The sequence below is a fragment of the Parambassis ranga genome, chromosome 19 (genome assembly GCF_900634625.1).
Source record: "Parambassis ranga chromosome 19, fParRan2.1, whole genome shotgun sequence".
In the NCBI taxonomy this organism is placed as follows: Eukaryota; Metazoa; Chordata; class Actinopteri; family Ambassidae; genus Parambassis; species Parambassis ranga.
In genome coordinates, this window is record NC_041039.1 from 7,946,454 (window position 1) to 7,972,980 (window position 26,527).

The 26,527-nt window shown below is 40.8% G+C and overlaps 1 protein-coding gene across 6 annotated transcripts; it reads left to right on the forward strand.

Moving 5' to 3' along the window:
• The first annotated feature begins 831 nt into the window (after positions 1-831).
• On the forward strand, positions 832-26,170 carry pax2b (paired box 2b). Of its 6 annotated transcripts, none has more exons than XM_028430596.1 (12): positions 838-880; positions 2,279-2,456; positions 2,925-3,122; positions 5,795-5,874; positions 5,955-6,074; positions 6,669-6,683; positions 13,068-13,094; positions 13,300-13,475; positions 15,607-15,721; positions 22,301-22,402; positions 24,182-24,268; positions 24,647-26,170. In XM_028430596.1, the coding sequence occupies exons 1-12, from the start codon at positions 838-840 to the stop codon at positions 24,721-24,723; spliced, it is 1,218 nt and encodes a 405-aa protein (XP_028286397.1). In that variant the 3' UTR covers positions 24,724-26,170. The 6 variants fall into 6 exon arrangements, with proteins under 6 accessions (XP_028286402.1, XP_028286397.1, XP_028286400.1 ...); XM_028430599.1 differs by having other exon boundaries at positions 2,291-2,456; XM_028430601.1 differs by lacking the exons at positions 6,669-6,683; positions 13,068-13,094 and adding an exon at positions 1,462-1,464 and having other exon boundaries at positions 832-880; positions 2,291-2,456.
• Positions 26,171-26,527: the final 357 nt, after the last annotated feature.

Sequence of the window (26,527 nt, forward strand, 5' to 3'; positions counted from 1 at the left end):
AAAATAATAATCTCTATTTCATTGATTTAAAACTTGCAGTAAGCAAGCATGAAATTCACAGTTGTTGTAATGTCTACTAAACTCTGATATCTCTTCCTTATTTATCTCCCTCCCCTTCCTGCCGGTGTGTCAGACCCTGAGACCTCCTCGTTTGGACCCCCTTTTTTTTCTTTTTCTGGCGTTGGCGAATCACAAAGTGTTGGCATCTATTGCCTTTGTCTGACAAGTCATCCATATAAGCAAAAAGGGGGGTCTGCAGAGGGAAGGAGGAGGAGGAGGAGGAGGAGGAGGGTTGCAGCTTTTAGAACCACAGACACAGAGAGAGGCTTCATTCCCAGCCCAAAGATCCAGCCTTACGCATCCAGCGCGAAACAGAAACCTGAGGTGTGTGTGTTCTTACGTGTGTGTGTTGCATGATTTCTGCGCCGTTTTGACACGTGAATCAAGGCCACCGGAGCTGAGGAGATACCGGGCCACGCACGCTGGAACCTTTTCCGTAAAAAAAGAAAGAAAAAGACGCTGGCATGCTGTGAGAATTATCCGGTCAGCGCAGGCTTTTTGAAAACACACCGCATTTACTGACAACAATCCTTCGGTCATGCTGCGCACCTGCCACCAGAGCTCCGCTGCCGGACCGGACTGTTAAAAAACAGAAGGGCAACTTTGGTGGGGGAAGAAGTTGCCATCAGATCGTGCTGTTGTAACGGGGGAGGTGGAGGGGCAAACTAAAAGTCCCTCCATCGAGAAGAATCACCTGTTTTTTCTTCACATTTTCATCCTTGATAGGAAGGCGAAACGGCGACTTCAGTTGATTATCTCTCTTTCCTTTGCTATCCAATGGATATTCACTGCAAAGCAGACCCCTTTACAGCGATGCACCGTAAGTAGCACAACCTGAGTTTCTCTGGCACTGCAGCGTTTGCATGCATGCGGGTAAAAATAATAAACAGGAGATGTTTTATTTCTGCAGCAGAGACTGAGAGAGAGAGAGAGGGAGAGAGTGGAGGAGAAGCATTTTATGTGTAACCAACATCTAAAAAAACAAACACGAAATTGAGAGTGGAATTAAAGCTGTTTTTATGCGTGTATCAGCCTGGTAAAAATTTCAAACAAGCAGCTCCACGCAGCAGCAGCAGCAAGGTGCACAAATTAAGTAAACAAAGAGCATGCGTTGGCAGGTATACTCACACTAATTTACACGTGTAGCTTCCCGCGCAGTGTATTTGTGATGGTGTGTGTGTGTGTGCGTGTGTGTGTGTGTGCAGGCCTAATAAGTCAGGACACATTAGTTACACATGTATTATTCAAATTATCCAGCTAACAGCAACTTAAGACCACATACAGTGAGGTACGTGTAATTTGGCGAATGTCTGTGAATTATTAACAGCATCTTCATTTGCTAAATAATATGTAATATGAGTAATCAAACTTGTTTAATTATTTAAAAATAGCACGATCGAGCGCGTAACTTAATATTTAACACGAGCCGTGGAGCTGATGAGAAAATATCACGCCTGCGAGAAAACGTTTAAGATACAAACAACTTCAGTGTATTAATATTTGTAATTAGCTTCAGAAAATAAATGTATGTATTTAAAAAAAATAAACAACAAAAGACTGAATTAATAGTCCACATTCAGTTAGGGTTAGGGCTGCCTAATTACTGTGTGAGAAATAAATAATAATAACTAAAAGATATGCATGCACGTGCAAGAATATTAATATTTTCATTTGGATTTTATTTTATTCCACTTTTATTTTGAAAATATTATTTAAAAATATGTTGATGACAAATGTTTTTAAAGGAAAAATATCAATTGAATTTACTTTTCTGGAAAATACTACATTTAAAAGTCTATTTTTTAAAATGCATGTTCAGTAGTTGCTGTGTTGTGATAATGTCACCAACACTTCCAAGCCACCTTTGACTCCTTTAATTATTTAGAATAATGACTGATGTCTGACACAATATTCAAATCTGGTCAACAGGGGCTCACAGAAAATGTGTGCTGGCTGAAAGTAACTTTCTAAATACATAAAATTGAATAAATATTTATTTCCCAATGAAATATAAGCGCTTTTATTAAGCAGCAATTTAATTCATGCCTTATTAAAAGTGCTAACATAGCATGAATAGGTTATAGTAGCAAGGAAGGAAGTTAAATAACGATTATTATAATAATAAAAATCATAATTTAAAAAGTACACACACTCACCTGCGCATTCCTTTTTTCTGACGACCTTATGTAATGTTACGTCTGTGTGTGTGCTGCTGTTGTATCCCACGTAGGGCACGGAGGTGTGAACCAGCTCGGCGGGGTGTTTGTGAACGGCAGACCCCTCCCGGACGTGGTGAGGCAGCGGATAGTAGAGCTGGCCCACCAGGGCGTCCGGCCCTGCGACATCTCCAGACAGCTGCGGGTCAGTCACGGGTGCGTCAGCAAGATACTGGGCAGGTAGGTGGTGAAAAGTCTGCAGGCAGAGCCAGGTAGATTCTACTGGATGAAGGAAAGTAGGCAAAAAAACACCACTTACATTTTCATTTTTAAACAGGTTTATATTTTTTTTATCTTTAGTGCTTTTAAAAGATAGATGGACAGTGGTAGCGTTTGGTTTTTCTATTTCTGGTGTGCGTAATTGCGCACAAAAAAATCAAAATGCACGCGCATTTTCTGAACGTTAACTATATACACATTAAACAAACTCTGTGTACATATATGCATAAGAGTTTGTTTAATTTTGAAACAAATACATTTCTAAAAACGCCATCTTTGTTTTTGGTTAATAAAAATATTTGACTGGACACTTTCACTAAAAACTAAACTATGATAAGAGCTCTATAAAACGTGTTTAAACGACCACAACATTAAACACTCCATGCACTTTCAGAATATAATAATAAATAATGATTTTTTTTTTTGCAGATATTATGAGACTGGTAGCATCAAACCGGGTGTGATTGGTGGGTCTAAACCCAAAGTCGCCACGCCAAAGGTGGTGGAAAAAATCGCAGACTACAAGAGACAAAATCCAACCATGTTTGCCTGGGAGATCCGTGACAGACTGCTGGCTGAGGGCATCTGCGACAACGACACTGTCCCCAGCGTCTCATCCATTAACAGGTAGGAGGAAATGTACAATATTCAATTGTTTTTCCTTGTGTGAATGTGCCGGGCCGCCTGATGTAAACAGTCTAATGAAGAGGGCCGGCTGAGCGCAAATTGAGAATCATTTATCATCAGCATATGTGTGTTATAAGCTGCAGCAGCATCACCATCACACACAACACAGAATATTGTTTGACCAACTTTGTGCTGCCCTGCTTGCCGAGGCTGCCTGCCTCCCTGCCTGCCTGCGGTCTCAGAGGTACAATTCAATCTTTCAGACCAAACTCCCTCAACAATCAGCAGTACATCCAGGACTGAGTGAATCTGTCGAGATGAAAACCGATCAATATTCGGTGACCAGATCCCGTGGCGCTATAAAGCAGGCCAATTTTCTTAGCACATCTAATGTGCTGCAAGGAGCTGCTGCACACACAGACAAAAGGAGAAGGATTTTTTTTCTGATTTTTTTCTTTCCTGAAAATAAAATAAGGTCATGGAGTAGGTCAAAATTAATTAGATGGCTTTGACGATGATGCCTTGGAGTAATTAATAAAATGCGTAAAAGTGCGTTATAAATTTAGCCCTAATTGTGGCACTAAAACGCGCATTTTGTGACTCAGTGTAAGGCGCCTTTTCATGCTAAAAAATGTTAACACTTTGAGAATGGCAGCTACAGGACGACCCCACTCCCTCCTTCCACCACCACCACCACCAGAGATCCCTTGTGATGAACTTTGGTTAAGAGGCACTGTTCCATAGAGCCAGCATCAGCATTACATTTTAATGAGCTGATGGGGAGAGCATGGACAGCTCCGCACAAGACATCTTTTAAATGGAGAAAAAAAGGCTGAAGAAAATTCATTTCATGCTTCGTGGCTGCTTAAAAAGCCCCATTTAAGGAGGCTCAGACACATGTATGTGATAAATTCAAAATGTACATTAATATCATTAAAGGAGCCCTATAAAGTTTTTCAATTCCAATTAAAGCTTTCTATTTTGGAAGGAAGCTCGGAGAGGGGAGGATGGGGAAGCCTTATGTGTCTTTGTTTATGTGGAAAATTAAATTGTGAATACAAAGAGCTGTAATTCTACCAGCCAAATATAAGAGCTACTTTGAATTTCTATTATGGCTTAATGCTGAGGATTTTTTTTTCTTTTCTGAGTAGCAGTGACACACATGCGCATTGTCACAATTGAGTATGAGGTGACACATGCATTTGTTTTGATTTAGCTGCAGCAGACTTTTTGAATATGTTTGAATGAAATGAAAACATCCTCAGTGGCTACATATCATCTGATTAAAGTACTTTAAAATCAGTGGAAACTATAGAGAGAGAGAGAGAGAGAGAGAAATCACTCCAGGTGCTTAAACAGGGCTTTCCCAAAGAAAAACACACACACACATGCACACATACACACTAAAGACTGGAGCCAAAGTCTTTTCCAGTTGGATGGTTCAGACTGGGGCCAGTTGTGGGTTTCTGTGGCAGACAGTCTGACCTCAGGACTGTTGACAAAAGAGGATGCTCGATTTAAACACCTTTCCCCTGCATGCATTATTAAATGCTACAGAGATAGTGTTGTACTGCGCATCAGGGTCACCAAACAAGTGACGCTGCCTTGCTGCTAGACATAAAGAAAGAAGAAAAAAAACGTCCTCAATGGCGTTCAATATTATTGATTCAGAAGTAAAGCAATTTTAATATCTCTTCAGGGGATTTTCAGCAACAGCCAGGCCATTAATTCATTCTCCTAAATTGCTTATTCAATATCAAGAACATGGATATCAAATAAAGTCTTTGAATTTATGTAGCACACACAAGTCAAGGGGTCGAATAACTGTTATGGGGGAGAAGTGAAAAAAATTAAAACATCAATATGCACTCTTTGGAAAAGCATGTTGTTAGGTGGCTTTGCCTCCAAGGGGAGTTTTTTTTATTTATGACAGTGTCAGATTTTTTTCTCTGAAGGCTTCTGGGTCATACAGTAACATCAATATGTGTTTCTGGGTGTGAGAGAAATAAAAGCAGTATTTTTCACAAATAAAAATATGCAAAGCAGTGGGAATCTCCTCTGTTCTCAAATAGCTCCTATGAACAGTCTGAAAGTTTACAAATTATTGTGACAGCTCTCCCCAAGTGCCATTCACATTAAAGGAATCTAATACTGGCGTAAGCTTGTGCAAGGCAATAAGGAACTATTGCTTTCCTGTCACATATAATTTATAGCTTTCTATTTGCATCTGTTTGCCCGTGTGACTAATCCCCAACTTTTTCTCTCCAAGCCCAGATCAATACAACCTCATCCACATTGGCATATTGGGGGGTTGCCGGTTTCTACGGAGGTGTTTGATCTGGGGAAGCAAAGAGGGCTGCTTATAGGGCTGCGATCGGCCTCCATGCACAGTGAGAGAGAGGGGGGTGGGGGCAGGGGGGCTGATTAGTGTGGGCCAGGTAGAGTCAGTGAAGCTGATCATTGAGGTGAATTGATGTGATTTCATGCTTTGTTTGCAAGATCACTCAGACCAAAAGTGCAATGAAGACTTTTCTCCCCAGACCTCACCTCTGAGGTAGAACTGCAGACCAGATCCCCTCTTATGTGTATGTAACTTATGATTTGATGTCTCCATCTCACATTGTGAATTAGAAGGATCAGTGACATTTTTTTTCTTTTCTTTTGTTCCACAGGATCATCCGAACAAAAGTCCAACAGCCTTTCCATCCATCCCCAGATGGGACATCTCTCTCAACACCAGGCCACACTATTGGTAATACTTCATCAGCATCAGCAGGATCTTTACATGGAATCAGCACATGCATGTATTAACTGTTAAATCCCTTCTCTTAGTACCAAGCACAGCTTCTCCACCTGTAACCAGCGCCTCCAACGACCCTGCAGGATCCTACTCCATCAATGGGATTCTGGGTATTCCACGATCCAACGGGGAGAAGAGGAAAAGAGAAGACGGTACGAGAGTTTTTTGTTTTATTTTTGGGAAAAAATCTAAAAGAAATTAAGCTATAAAATGCTCTTTGCTGAAGTTGCAATCACAGCGTAAAAACCTGCTCAGTTGCAGCAGATGACCCTTATAAAACACCTAAGTCTGAACTCTGTTACACTGCTGTGTCAACCTGCCAAGGAGTCTTTTGATTTGAAGACACGACCTCCACTGTTGTCTCCTGCAATTAATCTTTATGGAAGTGATTAAAGGGCTTTAGATAATTACATGTCAAGATGATGTAGCCAACCACCCAGGTCAGTCAAGAAAGCCGCTATAGCTCTGTGGAGGGCTTTTCATTTTTTCTCTCTCTCTCTCACTCTCTCTCTCTCGCTTTCTACAAAAGTGGTTCCACTTCTGGTGGATATAAGAAGGCCTGAGGCGATATAGATTATTGGTTCTGTAAGCAATAGGCTTTCTTAATGTCACTACATAAGAAGCTGATGAGAATAGCTAAACAGATGCACTCATGTTACGAGGCGTGTATACAGAGGGATGATGTGGCTGCTGAAAAGGGGCAGTTATCTCAAACAGGGTGGGGAATGAGTGCCTTATTTCTGCAGTGCTCTGGAATGAGAGCTAATCAGAGCACGGCAGCAGTTTACATAGCGTCTTCTTTGTTCTGGCGTTTGTTGAGAAGCACAAGGGGGGTTTTTGCAGGGATATTGAGTGGAATTGATGTTTTATGTGCGTGCAGGGAGGGAGGAGATGACTAATGACCTGTCAGAGGTAGATTTCCTGGCAAAGATATAAAAACCAGCATGACGTGGACATGGCAAATGACATAATCAAGCCCTTCCCTGTAAGAGATGCAATAGCGGAGGCATAATGCAAACGTCTGGTGTTTTCAAGGGTTCATTTTCAGTCGTTCGAGGACCTCTCACATTAGCCAGGGTGTAATGTCTAGTCACTGAATGATAGAATGCACACATTTCTATGCAGATTGCTACTGAAGGGCAAAGAGGTATTAAAGGGCATGGAGAGGAGTAAGGTGTGTGTGACAGAGAGAGAGAGCGAGAGAGGAAGGAGAGCTGGCCTGTTTTTGTGGAGGTCTTCCAGGTGACAGCGCCATGTTTCTATGGCTATTCAGTCTCAGATGATTCCCCTGATGTGCTGCCATTTCTGTGATTTAGGTGCTCGGCCAGTATTACGGTGAAAGAGAAGAAAGCTAGGTACACGTGTGTGTGTGTGTGTGTGTGTGTGTGTGTGTGGGACTTGTGCTGAGAGTGACGGAGGAAGGGAAGGGGAGCTTTGGTTCTTATATACTCTCTCTTTCAGCAGCCAGCTGAAGCCTACCTGGAACCACAGGGTCACGGATACTTTATCTTTCCAAAACATAAACCTTAAGGCCTTTGCCACACACGCATACATACACACACACACACACAGAGAGATACAAAAGCAATGTCTTGCCCCAAGCCACAGTTTGTAAGAATAGTATATTACACACGATGTGACCCTGCAGACACAATTGTCCTGTTGTCTCTTAAAGTAAAAAAAACAAAAACATCAAAATGTAAAGATTTTGCTTTTGAAACAGGGGCGATGGTAACTCGTGCTGTTTGCGCTGCACTTTCCAGAAGAAACATAATTTGTTCTTAATTAAAGTTTTAGTCTGTATAAGCTTGTGGTGTATTGGACCATAAATATATATCCATATATTGTTACATTTAAGTTTGGTACTTTGGTATTTGTTAGAGATGATATCAGCTTAACGTTTTTGCAAGATAAGATATATATGTTTATTTGAAATTGTGTGCTTTTGTTTTGAAAATTGAGGCTGTCGGAGACCTCTGCTGCTATTTATTATTAAATTTGAAGGGATTCATTCTCGACAGTACACCATGCAATAGATGTAATCTATGTAAAGTTTAAAGCATTGTACTGCTGTCATTAGAAACATGATTTTGCGTGAATTGGAGTACTTTTATTTTGAATATTAGGCTGCCTCTCCAGCCTGGTTTATAGGTCCTTATATTTCAATGTATTATTATATTCGTATGAGTGAATGCTATAGGTGCTGTTTGCTTTACATCTATTCAAGAAACAAGTTTTAACAAGTGTTTTTATCGACAAAACCTTTAGACCTTTAGACATATTGCTAAGTCTACCCTGTCTTCATTCATGTTCACATGTAAGAGCTCTGCATTTAGAAAATCATGCCTAGTGTAGACAGTCGGTGATGCCCTGTTTGCTTCTCACACATCTTTTCCTTCGCTCAGTAGTCTATAGTCAGTTAATGCTTGGATTAAATTTCCTCACAGCACAGTAGCTTGCCTGAGCCCTATTTAACTTGGTAAGCCTCATGATTATTATGGCACAAGCAGTCATTATCAAGGGTTGAAAACATGAACCAAAAAAAAAATGAGAAAAGGGAAAGGAGGGGAAGGGTTAGCGAGGGGAGGTGGCTGTACAACACAAGCCCCCGCTGAAATGGATTGGCTGTGTAGCCCAGAGTATTTGTTTTAGGCCGTCGCTGTGGCTCTCTGCCAAGCAGGCAGACAGCTCCTAAGTTTCCAAGTCAGCAGTGCCCTTAAAAAACGGGTCCCCCCATTACAGGAGGGATGTAGAGATAATGTAGTGTGACACACGTTATGTACACTGGGTCTCGGCAAGAGGAGCTTCAGGGACACAGGTGTCATAAGAGCCATTAATCTGCTATTGTCACGTGTTATTGCAAATTAAAAGTAGCATGTTACACTTGGCAGCCATTGTTGCAGATGGACAGAGTGTGGGAGAGAGATAGGGAGGGAGGAAGAAAGAGCGAGACCCCTGAAGATGGTTTCTTCAGTGACCATGGCTGTCCATGCGTTTTACAAATTGACATATATTAGAATTTACAATTCTGCAGAGAAAAGCTATTACCTCACAGATTAACCCTCCACGCACCCCACCACCCTCACTGCTTTTGACACCTCAGAAAAGACAAAGAAGCTTACGCTGCTTCACCCAAAATGAAACAAAAACAGAATATTTAAGTACAGTTCTTCTTTCATGAATGTTTTGTTAGTGTGAACGAGCTCATCTGACCTGCAGCTTGCAGCCATGAAGTGTGTCCGGTCACATCACACATCCCTTTCAGAATAACTCACAAATTGCACAAATCAGCTTAATTTCAGCCATTCTGAAAGCTTTCTTGCTTTTTTTGTTGTCTGACTTTCTTCTTGATTTATGAGAGAAGAGAGAAATTTCATGATAAGATGATCATCATATATTTCAAAAGCCAACAACAATAGCCAGTGGCAGTCAGAATGGATGTGATTCTGTGCTTCAGTAGCTGTTGAATTAATTATTTCTCATCTCTGAGTGTCATGAGGACTGAGCCGATGCGTGTGGATGGAGATGAGTGATGGAGCAGGCCTCCGTCACACCCTGCTCTGTGTATCAGCATCTGTTTTGAGGGAGAAGAAGGATCAACACAGGAACTCAGAGTGCAACAAAATGTAGGTACCTTAGTGCAAATTAAATTAATAAAGTCCAATAAAAGCTCAGGAATAACATAAAGAACACCTCACTTTGCAGTACTTACGTTTTAGTGATATAAAACCAACAAAGTTTAATTTACTGACGTTTGAGGAGCTGCACGAGGAGAATGTTTGGGCATTTTTCAATTATTTGATAATCAAAGTTGTCTTTGACATCGATCTGCAAAGCAATTCCCCGTCTTGTCTCTTTCACAGATCTTTGGTGATGCAGAACAAACATATCACACTGCAAAGACAGTATTTCATTTATGTTTACATGATCAAAACATTCAATTACAAAACCAAAATGCAGCTGAGTTCATCCAATTTGATGCAAATGAGTTTTAATTTGATTTGATTTAGCCAAGAATTGAATCAGGCAGGAAATTATAGAGGTGTATTATTGTGAAATACATAACAATGTGTTAAGGGAACGAGAGTGTATGTATTTTGACATGTTATTTAAACAAGGAGAAGACTGGGTGGGAGTAAAGCAGGGAGGGGGGTTAAGCTCATTCATCTGAGGGGGGCTTTCATGACCTGAAGGTGCCAGCTCAACTCCCTGTGCCTCTAACAAGAACTTAACAAGAAACTTAATTTTCATTGCATGAAAGAGTTTAAACTTTTATTTTGAAATGACTCTCTATATCTGTTCAAGACAGGCTTTGAGAAAGCCGCTATCCATACAAGGTCTAAACTTCATTCATGAGAATTATTGTGTATTCTGTTTGGAGGACAGACACACTGAAGTCCCAGAGTTGCGTTGGCTAAAGCCTCCTGCTAGGGGTCGTGACCTCTGGGTGCCAAACCCGCAGAGAGGAGACTGCTTTATAGAGCTGGTTATCTGATCTGATGAAGGCCGCTCGCTCGTTACCAGAGTGTTAATACAGACTGATGTCAAGATGAATACACTCAATGCCAGCAATGATCAATAAGTGGCTGCTGAGTGGGACAAGCATGTAACGCACCAACAAAGCCACTGTGGTCAAAGATTACTATCACTGATGTATAATAGGAAGATTTGAAGATGTCCAAACAGTGGCTTGGACTTCCTGCTGTGATAATGCAAAAAGACGCTTTAGAGGCGCTTAGGACTGTCAGCTTTCAAATGTAAATATATCTTTATATTTACAATTACATTTTAGGTTGAAAGGTCAAAGAATTGCCTTTCTCTGTAGCAAAATTATTAATATATGGTAACTTTTAACAATAGTGTTGGCTGTTTCTGTGTGCCTAAATAAATATCCACAGTTAAATCCTGGCTATAAATAATGGCCAATACATCCAAAGGCAATAATGTCATTTGCCCCCCAAAAATGCTTCATTTAATTTAATGTAGTTAAAATGCAATTACTTCTTTACACCAATAAATATTGGTGACTGTAAAAAGTTAAGAATTAAATGAATCTGCTTTTTCAGGATTGTATGCGTCATGCATTCTGCTTGCCAACAAATAACTGTTAACCATTTAGAGTTAAAAATTAATATGATCAACATCGTAATTGTATAGGAAAATAGCTATTAAACTATTAAAATAACTAGTGAAGCTGAGGGAATGATCATGGTAATGGTTAAACAGGTGTGTAAAACAAACAGTTTTTTACTTGGATGTAGTAAACAAATAATGTTTTGGGTTTATTTTAGAAATTTGCTGATGCAGTTTTTTTTTATTAGGACAGCCTCCAAACTGTTTAATCTGATTTCTGCCTGAGTAATCATAATTAGACGGCTTCATAAATGCTCAAAATGTCACCAGAGTCATCTTCATCACCAAAAAGCCGATCTCTGCGTGATGTGTCAGATGAATATCAGTGGTGGGGAGGGCAGATGGGCCTCATGTGTGAGTGGGTGGAAGAGTGTGTAGTTTGACCCAGGATGGTTTGTCTCGTGTGTGGGAAGTGTATTCCACAGTGGTGAATGACAAATATGGTGGTGGTGGTGGGGGGGTATTGATCAAGTGTTGTGGCTCAGGCCGGCTGATGGAAAGTAATTAATGACTCTATTTGCTTTGGTAGCAAAGAGAACAATTGAGTTTGATAAAGTGACAAACAGAAGCAGCAGTAGGTGAGGGCCATTCTGTGGCTGCACAAAAAAATGTGCTTATATTTACATGGAAGGATAAATTCAGGCTTTTATTTTTGTTAGACTGATGTTTTTTAAGATATTTTCCTTTTTTATTTTACCCTTGTGGAGCTAGATTACCTTCTCCTCCTGCTTAAAGCTACCTTGTAAATATACAGATTATCCCATCTAACTATGTAATGAACAGCAGACTCAACCATTTATAGCCAACCTTTTCATGCTTTTTGTGTCATTAGATTTCCAACAATGCTATTAATAATGTGCGAAGGGTACTCTTTACTTCTATCGGGACATGAACCTGCATTAAAAGTCCTGCGTTTGACCTATTTTCCATCACAGGCTTTGTCATATTCCTGCTGCCTCACGTGGCACTCTACAGCTCCAGGTGTACATTTCTCACCCAGGTGTAAATAGTTAACAATATATTGTTAGCAAACTCATAACTTCTATATTACATGACATTTTTGCAGCTATCAGCACAATTTCACATGCTCAGACACACTCTCTTTTATAGCTCCTTCAGCTCTTCTTTGGAGAGCCGGGTTCATCCTCTGGCCTCAGCCTGTGAAAAAAGGTCAAGCAGCTGAATAGAATGGCAATAACCCTCCCAAATGGTACTATCACACAGACATGATTGATCAATTGAATTCCATGGCAGAGAAAAATGTGGGATTAAGTAGAGTATTATACGCACAATGAGTTGAGGCATGATGTTCATTTCAAGTTCATTTCAGCTCCCTCTAGCCACCAGATCAGGCAATCAATAGCGGCCTTGCATATCATATATCACCACTCTCCCACTGAGGGGAGAACATAATCTGCCGCAAATTTAGAATGACAGATTTGTAAGGGAGCTGAAGCTTTCTGGGATCCGGGGAGGAGACCTACAGACACAGCTACTGCAGCCATGAGAGGTGGGGGTAATGGTGGTGGTGGTTAGAGAGAGAGAGGAGGGAGAGCTATGGAAGGTTGCTCTGTAAAGGTTTAAAGCATTGCACACAAGGAACAATGGGAAAAAAGCGAAGACATCCTTCTCCCAACAGTGGAGTAATCAGGTCAGGAGTCAAGAGAAAATTCCTGCATTTGGAGAGCAGCATGATTGAACTAGACTATACAATTTTATTCAGTCTCTTGTCCCCCGCCGACGCTTCCAAATGGAACCACACGCTCACACAGAATGAAAGCAGTATTGAATTGTGAAAGGGAAATTGTGCTTTTTAAAAAACCTGCTCCTGATTTCAGTGAACATCAGTAAGGCTTTTTGGAGAAGAGAAGAATGAAGGGGAAAAAATCCTCCAGTTCAAATGAAAAGACACAATAATGGACTAGCTGCTGTTTTCATTAGTGCACATGCTTGCCACAACATGTATATATTTGCAAGTGACGGTAATCCATCAATTACCAGAGGGCTTTCAGATCATGATGGTGTTAATACTGGATGGTGTGGAGGGGGAGTGCAGGGAAAAAAGCCTATGTGATGCAGCCAGTGGCTCACTACAGCCATTAAGGTGCAGAAAAACCTGCAGATCCCCCACAGAGGTGCTACAGAAAAGAAAAAAATACATGAGGAGAATATAAAGTTTATAGCTTGATTTAAAGGCCAGCTTCCCGGGGTCAGTGTCTCGAATGTTGCTCTTTCTTCTTGTAGATGGTTCAGATGGTTCTGGCCCAAACAGTGATTCTCAGGGTAGTGTGGAGAGTTTACGGAAACATCTGAGGGCAGATGCCTTCACCCAGCAGCAGCTGGAAGCATTGGACCGGGTCTTTGAACGCCCTTCGTACCCTGACGTCTTCCCTACATCGGATCATATCAAACCTGAACAGGTTAGTAACACTTGTCTCTCGCATCCAGCATCAAACACACCTTTGTCACAAACATTCCCAAACCATATCAGCTAATTAAACAAAGAGACGGCCAAGCACTGAATTACAGTCCTAATATGTATAATGCTGCAGGGATCACCAGGAAAACTCCCACACATTATTGATTTTGTGATGAAAAACACATTCCTTTTACCCCCTGTAATTGAGAATAACAGTGGAGCAACATGAAATTAATCGATAACTAGATTTTTCTTCATTTTTGCCCTGTTATTCTGCTGCTGCTTCTTGCCTTTGTTGTTTATTTTCCAATTCTGTGACATATCTTGATGTCTAATGACTGACTGGCTGCCTTTATTGTAACATGCAAGGCAACAATCTCCATCTATTCCTGGTCCTGAAATTATAACCACACTTGTCATCCATCCTCATTTAAAAAAAATTAAGAGACATTTGGGAAACAGCCACCCCCTCCACGCCAAAAACGGCAGCCAGAAAGCACTGCTTATTAAAAGCTCTGGGCTTATTACAATGGATAACCTTTATTTACTTTCATTATACTATTAAACAACAAGAGACTATTAATTTCTCCCACCAAACTACAAGTCAGACTCATAAAGCAAAAGCAGTCACCTAATTGAGTTCATTTTAATTTCTCTCCAATCGGGGCGAATTACGCAGGTGATAAATCAGTGGGACAGGCCTCACCTCCAGAAGAGGGCCTAATTTGCAGCTAATTACAAAACTGATTTCTACTGGAAGATCAATACCAAAACGAATTGGAAATGACTTGCAATCACAAAGAGCGTCAGCGAGAGTATTAAAAGGCACAGGGAAAAGTGGGTGAGTAAGAAAGAAAAAAGAAGGAACAGTCCAGAAAAATCAGCTTTAATTTAATGCAATATTAATCAGAGCACTTTCCCTTTCATAAGAGCCCCCTTTTTTTTCTTTAGAAAATGCGGCCCTATTAGCCAATGTCTGGGTTCTGTAGCGAGGCATTAAAAACCCATTCTGGAGATGCAAAACTCAATGGATTCACCCCTCCCACACTTCTGCTCGGCCATTTGGTCATCCTTTTCAGACCTATCTTTTCAGCCCCCCCCCCCTCCTGCCCTTTATCTGCATGATAAAACGTCTGTTTGGCGTCTGACGCCTGCGAGAAAAGAGGAAAACATCCGACATTGTGCCAGTGAACAGTTGTAGCAGACAATTAGAGTTTATCTCTGATAGTGGCAGACAAGAGTGGGGTCACAGGCGTCCCCCTGTGGGAGCGACAGCCCACCGAGCCACTTGCACGCTGTCGCTGTGGACAAACACTGTCAACATTCAGACTCCGGAAGTCTCATCTTATTAAAAAAAACACAGGAGACATCTGCCATCAGTGTCTTTAAGCATATTTACACAAGGAAGCAGGAGATTTTTTTTAGACTTTGATTAAAGGGTTAAGCTGGGCTTATAAACTCTTTTTCATTATTTACCGATCTGATAATGAAATAGTTTTTGATTGTATTTAGTTTTAGTATTACTTCTTTTTTTAGGAACAAAAATTAAATGAAAGCAGCACACTTAATTGAGAGGAAAGTTTGCCTCACTTATACTGCTACCACTGAAAGCATGTTCGTTTTGGGTGAACTACTCCTTTAAGCCTTAACATCTGAATGCAAACAAGCAGAAAAACCTCAAACGGCACTAAGGTAACAAAATGTACAAGTTGTACAAGTGATTCTATTCAGACATAAGAAGTAATGAAATTTAAAGGTGCTTCCAACTCCAAATTAAAAGCTAAAGAAGAAAGTGAATGGTGTTTCTCAAACGGGGCCACATGGTGTGTCTGTAACAAAGCAGAACTGCTTTCTCCCTTGGCTGATCAGGGGTAGGACTGCAGTCAAGCACAAAGGGCCAGCTGACGCCTTGGCTTTTCAACTCATCTCAAAATCCCACTTCCTCTCAGACAATACCAAAATACATTCATGATATGCTTGAACTGCCACCCTGCAGCATGAACACACACACAATGCTCTCATACAAATTTATACTCACACACACACACACATGCCTGTGTGGAGGAGGAGAAAGGAGGATTTCCATCTAGGTATTGTTTGGTTGTGTAATGATTCAACTGTCCTTTTCCCAGGCTAATGAGTACTCGCTCCCTGCCCTGAATTCCAGCCTGGACGAAGTCAAGCCCAGTTTATCCTCTAGCGCCAACCCAGACCTGGGCCCCAGCGTGTCGCAAAGCTACCCTGTAGGTAAGATCAAGTGCCATAACAGTACGCCTTTATGCTGCCTTATGAGCCACAGCTTCAGCTGAGGGTTTTTAAAAAAAAAAAAAAACAATGTATAAACAGAAAAGTCGACAGTAAACATGCTTGTGCAATTGACAAAAAGACAAAATGTGTGACAATAAAGGCAAACCAAAAAGTTAAGTGTGAAGACTTTTTTAATGACATTTCACTCTGAGCTGAAAAGGTGGTACGATGATGGGATAAAAGCTTAGCAGCTGTCCTCCGTCTGTTTTTTTGCTGAGCGAGCAGGGCAATAAGCGAGATTGGGAGGGGAGGAGAGCTGTTCAGTCACCACTGGACAAGGACCTTTAGGTGTCAGCACATCAGAACTATGACTGTGTATCAGAGCAAGGTCTCAGAAGAGAAAAAAAAGGCCACCATGCAGGACTGACTACTCATTGGCTGCTGCTGCGATTTGTTCACCAGGAGACAGTTTGTGTGTCTCAAAGCATGAGTAATGTGCCTCGGTAAATACGCTCTGGCATTTTCTGCCGCCTGACTCTAACACCATGATCATTTATTTCACCCTCCTATCTCTCTCTCTCTCTCTCTCTCTCTCACTCTCTGTCTCTCCCTCCTTAGTTGTCTCCTCTCCTTGTCACAGTTAATGACTGCCTGGCTAATTGAAATATTGTTTCGTTGTTGCAGTGTTATTACCAAGAAGAAGGTTAAGTTTACTGAAAGTTTACGATGACTGTCGGGGGCCCTGAGATTAATATACAGAGCTTTTATTAAAATTCATATAATTATGCAGCAGCCATCAAAGGCAACGGGTTCTGCGTGGGGGGAGGACAGGCTGATTGAAAATTGCAGCAGCCCTCCTTCTCAAATGATAGCCAAGCAGTCTTATGAGAAAAGAAAGGGCCCTTTTCTCATTAATATGTGGGAGGTAGATTTCCCCTGTAAGGCAGGCCTCCTGAGAAGAAAGGTGTGTGTTTGTCCTTTGTTCCTTGATGGCCTCCGTGGAAAGCAGGTCTGCCTCTGCAGGCGGCTTTGTTTGCACCTGGGATATTGTAGATGGTCGCTGCAGAGAAAGGGTCTCCTTACTGCTTTACAGGTGCAAAGAGACATGTGGAGGAAGAAAGATGGGATTGTATGGATATCAGTGTGCAGTCCAGACTCACAAAAAAAGGAAATAGCTGGTGGAATGCTGCAAATAGTTTCACAACAAAAGCTCAGAAAATGTAGATTGTCCACATTTTTAGGGTGCTTTTTGTCGGGGCATGACCTGTGACCGTAGCAACATTGAGACCAGCAGACAATCTTCTTGTTATCACATCATTTGTTAAGACATAATCATCAAACACATTCCCATACATGTGAGGTTTGTGAGGCTTAACTCTTACTTGAAAATGTCAGAATTTTATATAGTTTTAACCCCAGCTTTCATGAAGACCATTGACTGAACATGAGTCCCAGATATATGAAAGTCCTTTATACACATGTGCATCAGCCACTTGTCCAGGCTTAAAAAGCAACTAAAAATGATGAAAAAAAAACAGTGGCACAAAAACTCATAAAAGAATAATGCTTCACCACCTCCTCCAATCTCCTAAAGTGGGCTTTCATCAAGCCACAATAAGACAATGATAGAAAAATATTACACCACAAAAGGGCGCTTTTATTGTGAATCACTACGTTTTTGTATTAGCTTGTTGTCGCAGTGGGTATTTGTATGCATTCACATACATAAAAAAACATTTTTATTTTTATTTATTTTTTTTAATTAATAAGTATATTAATTTAGTCCCCTCTCCTGTTCTCATTGGAGGCAGAGAAATAAAGGCCTCGTTCACACTGGAGAAAGTCATTCCAGCTAGAGTAGGATTGTATCTGGATAGTCTTTAAGCTGGATACGTTCAGACCTATTTTTAAATCTGGCTATCACACAAGCGTGTCCGCACTCAATCCGGCTTAATCCGGCTTGTTTGCGGTCCTCCAAACCACTAGGTGGCGCCTCGTAATATACAGAGTCCGTTCAGGCCGCTGTAGGACCGTGTGTGCGTCGTGCGTTTTTTTTGTCCCGTGTCGCTCCCCGTGAACCGGAAGTAGTACATTGCTAACCGGAAGTAGTGTGTCGCTAGCCGGAAGTATGACATCGCTAGCCAGATTCGCTATCTGCATTTGCGCTCAGACCTGAGCCACATTTGAGCCAATCCGGTTAGATCCACCTCCATGAGGTGGATTGAAATCAAGCTGGATATAGCAGGATTCACAGTATTCACACTCAGAAAAAAACTATCAGGATATATCCAGATACTGCCCGAATCCTGCTCTAGCTGGATTGATTTCCCCAGTGTGAACGGGGGTCAAAGTGTCCAGAGGTCAAACTAACAGGACAAACATTGCTCTGACTTCCACTTTGTAATTACTATTTGGTTAGTGGCTCCTCCTGCTTGGTTTCCCCCTCAGTGCCTGCCTGTGTGGATAATAGGTGATATTCAGGTGTGTGGTCTCTCTAATGGCTGAGTATTACAGTTTACTTGCTGGTGATAAGCTTACCAGAGGAATTTTAAGCCGTGCAAAAAAGTAGTAAATTATCTGCAGTGTTTAGGCTCAGATCCAATTTCAAATTAATTGTGTCTTTACGGGAGGGGTGGGAAGAACTGGAGATTATGTTCATCCTTAAAATGTTTTTTCAAACACCAATTAAAACGCCTGCAGTTATTGATCTTGTTGATCTTTATGTCCCGGAATTTGCATAGTCTATTAAAAATGAATGATTCATGAAGTGTTCATTGACAGAGTTCGGGATTCTCACTGAACTGACAGACTTGAGAGATAGAAATCTTTTGTGTCCCCTGCTTATCCCATTAAGGCTCAAAAGTACCTGCAAAGCAGGCTTGAATAAGAAAAGGAATTGTGCACATCATCGAAATTCAGAGGCAAGAAGCCACTTCCATTAAAACACTTCTTTTCTCCTCCTTTCCTCCACATTAATGCTGTATTAACTGCTAAATAGTCCCTCTTACCCCATAAAAAACACCAAAGGGTTCCCTGAATATGTGGATAGGACAATGCATATTGTGAGGTAATTTCTATTGTTGATATGGGAAGTAATTTCTTTGATGAATTCCCTTCGAGAGATGGATTTCATCTCAAGTGCTTCTTATTCTTCTTCATTGAAATTGCTTAAAATTCAAATAGTGTGAGCTGTGGGTGAATAGCAAAAGGGAGGAGCTCAGAACTTTTTTTGTGTGTATTTTGCGAAATAGATGGACCCGATACGGCCAATTGTCCACTATTTCTATAGAGAGTTTCCTGAAATTAGTCAGAGCCCACCTGTTTTTCTCGATGGTGCTTCAGACATAAGAGCAATCTTCAGATTCCCCTGAGCATTCAGTGGGAGTTTAACACACCTCCACTCCAGTGTCTGCATACTGAAGACTCTTTAAACTTATTCCCTGCTGGGCCTGTTAATGGAGGCCATCTCTCCTCGTCAAGCATTCCTTCCGTTATCCTCATAAACAAAAATACATTCAATTAAAGTGAGCAAGTGCTCTCAGGGTGAACTACACAGACAGTATCAAGGCCTGCTTTTGTCCAGTGAGCAGCGAGCAACGATCAGGCGGTGAACCTGCCATCAGTGACGTGTGGCCCTCATGACAAACCGCTGGCGTGTCTTCCCACCGGGGAGAAGCACAGGCTTACTGAAATTAATGCTTATTTCGTCTTCACAAAAGCAAACTAACCTTTGAGCACACATTTGATAATGAATGACTTTCAGCCGGTGTTTGGGGAATTAAAGCAATTTGGCTCTCCAAACATTCTTTACTTAGTTGTAATTAATTAGGGTGCTGAGATTTTTTGGCTTGTGATAAATTGCCCCATTCTGCATATAGCCTAGAAAATGGAGGTCAAAATTTTTGGTGGTTGTTGTTGTAGCAAACATGAAGGTGTCCCTGTCATGCTAAATTTAATACTCTTGCAAGCAAAAGAGTCGTTCACAAATGACTTTGTTCACGTGCCAAATACAGAGAAGGTCAAACCTCTGCTTCAGTTTGTGCTTTAAGAAGCTGAGATGATGTCAAAGACTCAAGTGTTTCTGTGGTAAAATAACAAATTTCCCTGCACTTAACTCATCAGAAGCAAGGATTCCCAGCTCAGCAGCTAAATTAAGACAGAAATCAACAAGCTTTTCTAACGACAAAACAGGAAAAAAATCTTTGAATTGATTTTTGCAGGGCAAGGAGAAAAAAAAGAGGGCAATGGAGAAAAAATAGCTTTGGCGTTCAATCTAAGGGGACTGTCAGTGTAAGCAGACAATATGAAGAAGGCCCATCTTTTAATGAGAATCTGGACACACATCTCTGTTTGTAAAAAACAACAAAGGCTAGGAAGCAGCTAATGAGGCTATCATTGCTGTACAGAGAGTTCCCTGAATGTGCGCCTCTCTGAAAGAGGGCCTAAAGGGGTACATAAAGCAACAGTTACAGAGCTGCTGGCACTCACTGCCAACCGATTCAGCACAGGCTGCCATGATGGAACATCTGAATATTGTTTAGCTTTTAGCAAGCAAAAAAAACTGTATTCTTAAAACACACCAAAGTTTGTGTCTTATTGATGCCGTTTAAGGTCAGAATGAAGGTTGAGTTGAAACATATTGATCCCCGATCTGATGCAGTGGATCAGTATCAGGGATAATATTGATGAAGTGACCAGCCCACGTTAAGTACAGTTTCTTAGTCACAGCTTATAATTTAAATTCTATACATGTATATGATGCTAAAATAGAAGAAAAAGAAAGTGTAAGAAGGCTTAAGCATTTTAAAGAAACTGGATGTTACATTGAGACTGCACTGGTCAGAAGTTAATGAAGAGATAAGAGTATTTACTTTTATTAAACATGTGAGAGGCAGCTGTAGCTGCTGCAGAAATAATGAAGAAAAAGATCAGTGTTTGTGGAGACAATAGCTACTAGTGTCCACACACACACACACACACACACACACACACACAATGGCCTCACCCCTGCTGGACCCCCCACCTACAGTACTCCCACGGCTCCCTTTGACTTATGTGCACTGGCTTGTGGCTAACTAATTCTTATTATAAATGAAAGGTCCAGCATGACATCACTCCTCTCTGTAAAGCTCTTTAACTCTGCAGCCCTCCAGTCTCAGAGCCTTAACACCAAAAGACACAGCTCACCAGGCCTACCTCGTACAATGTCGTGATAAGTGTGGAGATTTGCAAACAATAGAGAGCAGTTGTTCAACGACGTCCCTTTATTATGCGATTCTTAATGTAGCAATGCTCTTTTTGCATGTATTTTAAGGGAGTTTCAATAAAATCTCTCTCTTCAACTGTCAAGACATAAGTTATATTTTCTGGTGAAGCAGATATGGTGTCTTTCAGAGCAGCATATTATTATCTATTATCATTTTTTGGAGTTTAGGAATTAAGTTACTTTTTTGATGCACATGTGCCCCTCTTCCTCTCATTTACAAAAAAAACCCTTTTATCCACCCGCCCTCATCTTACATTACATCCACCTCCTCCTTTCATGTGTATAATATTGTACATTATGTTTTAATTGTCTATAAAATGTCAATAATAGTATTTTATCTCTCAATAGCAGTGCTTGTACTACATAGATTTGTGTGAACATGTCATTCCTAAGGTCATTCATAATGTCATTCCTGAGGATGTACTCCAACAGTAAACACGTTGTACTGTATGAGATGTTGTTTTGGTTATCTACACTGATGTCAAACATTACAAAAGTATCTCAAAAACACCAGAAAGCAGTCGACTATAAAAAAGTAGAGATTTCATCCTGCCATGATTTCACATAAAAACAACCAAAAGTTCAATTAAGAAAATAAACTTGTTCTGATTTCTCTGCAACAACAACTGTTGTCTTGTGGTGTTATGGTGCATTTCCTCTGCTGGTTCCTCATTAAAGCTCCAGCGGTAGATGATTTTTCCCTTTCAGTCTGACTGGCCCTCACAGTTGACAATATAGCAGGGGCCCCCCTCTCTCTCTCTCTCTCTCTCTCTCTCTCTTACCCCAGCCACAGTGGAGATTGGGGTTACGTGCCGTAGTCCAAATGTTCCCTTGGCCATTCGAGGACGGCCCAACCGTCACTCTCAATTACAGAGCTGAATGTCTGCAGGCAGACGGGTGCTCTGCGGAGGGGCCTGCGTGCTCTGCCTTTACAGAAAAGAGAGGAGCCTTATGGGGTTCAGTGAAGTCGGCCAAATTTAGAGGAGTTTGAAGTGTTTAATGAGGGGATGTGTTTGTGCCTCACAGCAGCGCCTGTTTGTTTTTAGCTCTCCTGTTAGAGAGGTTTTGTGGTGTTAAGTAACACCTGAAGTGACACGTGAACCATTTGACTCTGGCAGGTCTTCTACAGTGAGTTTTTGCACTGACTGACTTGCGGTGGTGGTGATGATGATACATATTGATGATTAAGAATGGCAGGAGCTGGTTCACATATTTATTTATGTTTTCTTTACAGATCCAGGTTATATACATTAAAAGAAAAATAGGGAGAGACCACTGACCACTCTCCTGTTTGTTTTCTCTTGTCTCTGCAGGTCGAGATATGGCCAACACAACCTTACCTGGGTACCCTCCTCACGTTCCCCCAACAGGCCAGGGCAGCTACCCAACTTCCACGCTCGCTGGAATGGTTCCTGGTGAGTGTGGCAACATCAAACTAATCAATAGGGTCCATTTAACAGGTGCACACGTTGCACACGTGTAGCCCTGAAAAGCAGAGTGAGGAGACCTTAGTGCCAAATTATGCAGCGGTGAACACTGACCTGAGCTGCACACATCCTAGTATTAGCTGTGTGCAAATGATTGAATTAGACAAGCTGAATACGTGATCAGAGACAGGGGAAAGGACAGTGGCCCTCTCTTCCTTCCTGCTTTCCTCTCTGCCTTATTGGCTCATTATTTCCCTGCGCGGCCTCCATAAAGAGCACCACCCAGCCCTCCCCAGCCTCTGCTGCGCTCCAGAGCATATCCCTTTCCCCTCCTCTACTTAACCTGCAGTTCAGGTTCACAGCAAATAGTTAAGGGTCAAAAGGCAGAAGCATGGGAGCCCAGTAAATATTCAAATCTCTGTCTCTCTGAGGAGGTCAGGCTGGTGTTTCGGTGCCAGGACGCCAGGTTTTGGCACTAAGCTTCTTCAGCACACGTTCATAGCGCACATTCAGGCGGCATTTTGCTTTGACGTGATTAAACCACATGGACGAGGAAACCAGTGGAGTGTGTGCTATGTTAGCATATCATTTACCAATCACACTACCCATCACAGACTCTGGCTGTTCTTTTTTTTCTCCATTATGAAAGGCAGCCATAACATGTTTCATGTTATCTCAGACAGCAGGGTTTGTATTTACTTTCCATTTGTTTTTTGCAGGTATCTGCAAGTAAAAACATTTATTTTTTTAAAGGATCAGTTCACCCAAAACGAAAACGTATCTGGCCAAATAAAATCTTGTTTACATGTTTATGTGTAATTTTGCTTATCATTCTTCCCCTGAACACAACCTTATGCTTTGTAACTGTATACTTTCACGCAAATACAAGGTTTGATTATGAAGGCATGATTTAGATTCGAGCGTCTGTGTAGCAGCTCCTAGTAAATACAAAGAGAGATGTGGGATCATACACAGTGGCAATGCAGCCCAGATTTACTTTTAGATTTTGCGTAATAAAACTGTTAAATCATGTGGGCGGAAAAGTCAAACATACTTTTACTTTCCATTTGTTCTTATGTGGCACAAAGCAAAAGATGAGGACCTTAATCCCATGGCTTGTGGTTTCGTGTTACAGGCGATTCATCCTATACACAACAGCTAAGATTTAGTGACAGGCGCAAAACTGTTAAAGCAAAGCCATTTCTCACCAGCTTCATATAAAATCTAGCCTTTATTGTGTCGTAAAAAGAAAGAAACGTGTTGAACCAACAGCAGTGACATGCTCTCCAAGTAACTTCCCCCCTGCAATGTGTAATTCTGTTGCAAGAAACACCAGAGCTCAGAAGCAGAGGGTGGATTCAGATTGCAGATGTTAAAAATTCCTCCAAGAAAGGCTGCAGGATTTATTGCAGCATATCAAAAATGTATGCATGAAACTGTTTATTACTGCTCTGTATTTATTAGACCGGTTTGGAATATAGTGGAGGAAGAAGAATGGCTAGATATCCATAAATGGGACAGGGAAAAGCTGCCTTCAGTGTCACATCCTGTATTGTTCAGTGTTGCATAACTTAAGTGAAATGAAAAAGAAATAAATTACTTGCTTGACTGGTCGCACGTCGATGACTATCATTTCCACCCTCAAATTGCATCCTGTTTTGAATGACGAGAAATGACTGCATGTGAACGGGTAATGGCTTGACGCATTGAAATGCTAATTGATTTGTTGTTTCGTTTTTTTTTTTTTGTTTTTTTGTTTTTTTGCAGGGAGTGAGTTTTCGGGGAACCCCTACAGTCATCCGCAGTACACAACCTACAATGAAGCCTGGCGATTCAGCAACCCAGCATTACTAAGTGGGTATAGAAACTTGATGAGGACAATTAATTGACCATTGACTAAATCGCCACTCTTCAACAAAGATTGTCCACTTTGGCAACTGTAAGCTTTTGGTACTTTTTTACATGCCAAAGTGGGATGAATGAGGCACTAATGAGAGTTTGTCTTTTTTTAATCAAGTAATCTAGACACCAAGTCAGCAGATGCCATTTTTAGCCAAGGCATGGACCAAACATTAGCTAGCTAATGGGGGGGGGGCACTTAGTAAATGGTCAATATAATGTGTAACATCCTAATAATCTGTTTCTTATATTGATACTTACATGTTTGGTAACTGGCAGTAAAAGCTGTGTTTGATGTTTTTTCAAATGGTTCGTTCTTCTGTTAACTTTCAGGTTCCCCTTATTATTATAGTGCCGCATCGAGAGGCTCTGCCCCGCCCACTGCTGCCACTGCCTATGACCGTCACTAGTTACCATGGAAACCAAATCAACCTGCAGGACCATGGCCTCAGCCTCCATATTGCCCCGGTGTGAGCGGCATGGTCCACTGGACACTGAGCAACTGCGCATATAATGTTCCTCCCGGCTCACACAATAAGAAACTGAACATTTTTTTGGGGGGGGGGACTCAAGATGATTTTCAACTCATTATCATCGGCTTTTTTTGGACACCTAAAGCCAAAAAAAAAGAATCATCAAGGACACTGAAAGACACTACACTCACATAATGAACACTTGTGGCTAATTGCAGTGATTTAAAAAAGAAAATGGAAAAAAACAAGAGAACATCCTGAATTTATTTTCCCGTCTATAGCAGTGTCATGGTTTCATCCCATCATGGATCAATACTGTACATTCCTTTTCTTGATGGCTCTCAACAGGGACACTGTCCAGAGCTTAAAATGTAGCAGCAGCCTTTTATTTTCCTTTTTCCATTTGTCTCCCACATGATTCAAATGGCAGCACAGAGAGAGATCAGAGGAGATTAGCAGCCAGCACATGCAGGCTGTGGCAGGCTAACATTGTTTTTATTCATTTGAGCAGTCACCGATCAAACATCCAGCATGAGTAAAATCGATCGCTTTTGATGCCATGAGAAGATTAGGACATGTTCTCTGTGATACACAATCAAGATGTAAAAAAAAATGAAGATGAAATAAATAAAGAAACATCAGTTTGAAAATAGTGGGAGCCATGAAAATATAGCACCATGGCCGGCTATTTGCAAGATTTCAAGAAACTAGTAAATATATTCTTAAAATAATTTTTTTATTTCATTTTTATAATTCCTAATGACTGAACTGCAGACTGCTTGGCTAGTGTTTTACTATTTTTTATTTGTCAGGATTTAAGAAGTCATCAGGCAAAGCAGGTTTTTTTGTGGGGTTCTTTTGTGTTAATTTTGCACTATTTTGGAGGTTTGCAAACACTGGAGCGTTCTTATGCAGAAAAAATAATGTGCATATTTTGCTTTATGTCACCCAAACTGGCTGTAAGTCTTACAAGTCTCAGTCTGAAAAAGGCACTTACAGTTAATGTAATCCAAGGCCCATCATGTCACTGCCTTGACGTGCACTATACTGTACTACTGTATGTTCTCACAGCTTACATTTCTCTTTAAGTTGATTAAGTCTTTGGCATTTAACCACAGAAAAAGGATATAACAGCCATTTCAGAAACAAACCACCATCACCATTTCGTCTAGCATCTGTGACTCTAATGACATCAAAATTAAAAAGAAGAAGCAGCAGGGCAACAATTTCAGCTAAATGCCTTAAACATGTTCCTCCCTAACTTCAGCATCTTCATGTTTCAGACTGAGTCTTTTCTTTGAGTCAAGCTGGAACAATGGTTTCTTCATCTGTCAAGTGAATGTATTTGCATTTGCCAAAGACTTAGTTCTTGTTAATGTTTATTTACAGGCCGCCTATATGCATCATGAAATCAGTATTATTATTATTATTATTATTATTATTATTATTATTATTATTAGGTAAAAAAAATCCCACATTGTTCATGAGGAAAAGTATAAATGTATAAATTCTATGCAGTGCAGAGATGGTCATCATATGCATATTCAGCTGTAAACCTAAAGGTAGGTGGAGTTTATTTAATGTTATGTTATTTACAGATTGTTCATTTTGTAGACGCATTTCTTTTTGTGTGTGATGTGAAGACACTTCTCTGTAAATACAGTAAGGAAAAAATGTCTTTCATAGGTATTATCACTTTCATTATGCTGTTATCACTTGTACAATAATAAAAGTGTCTGAA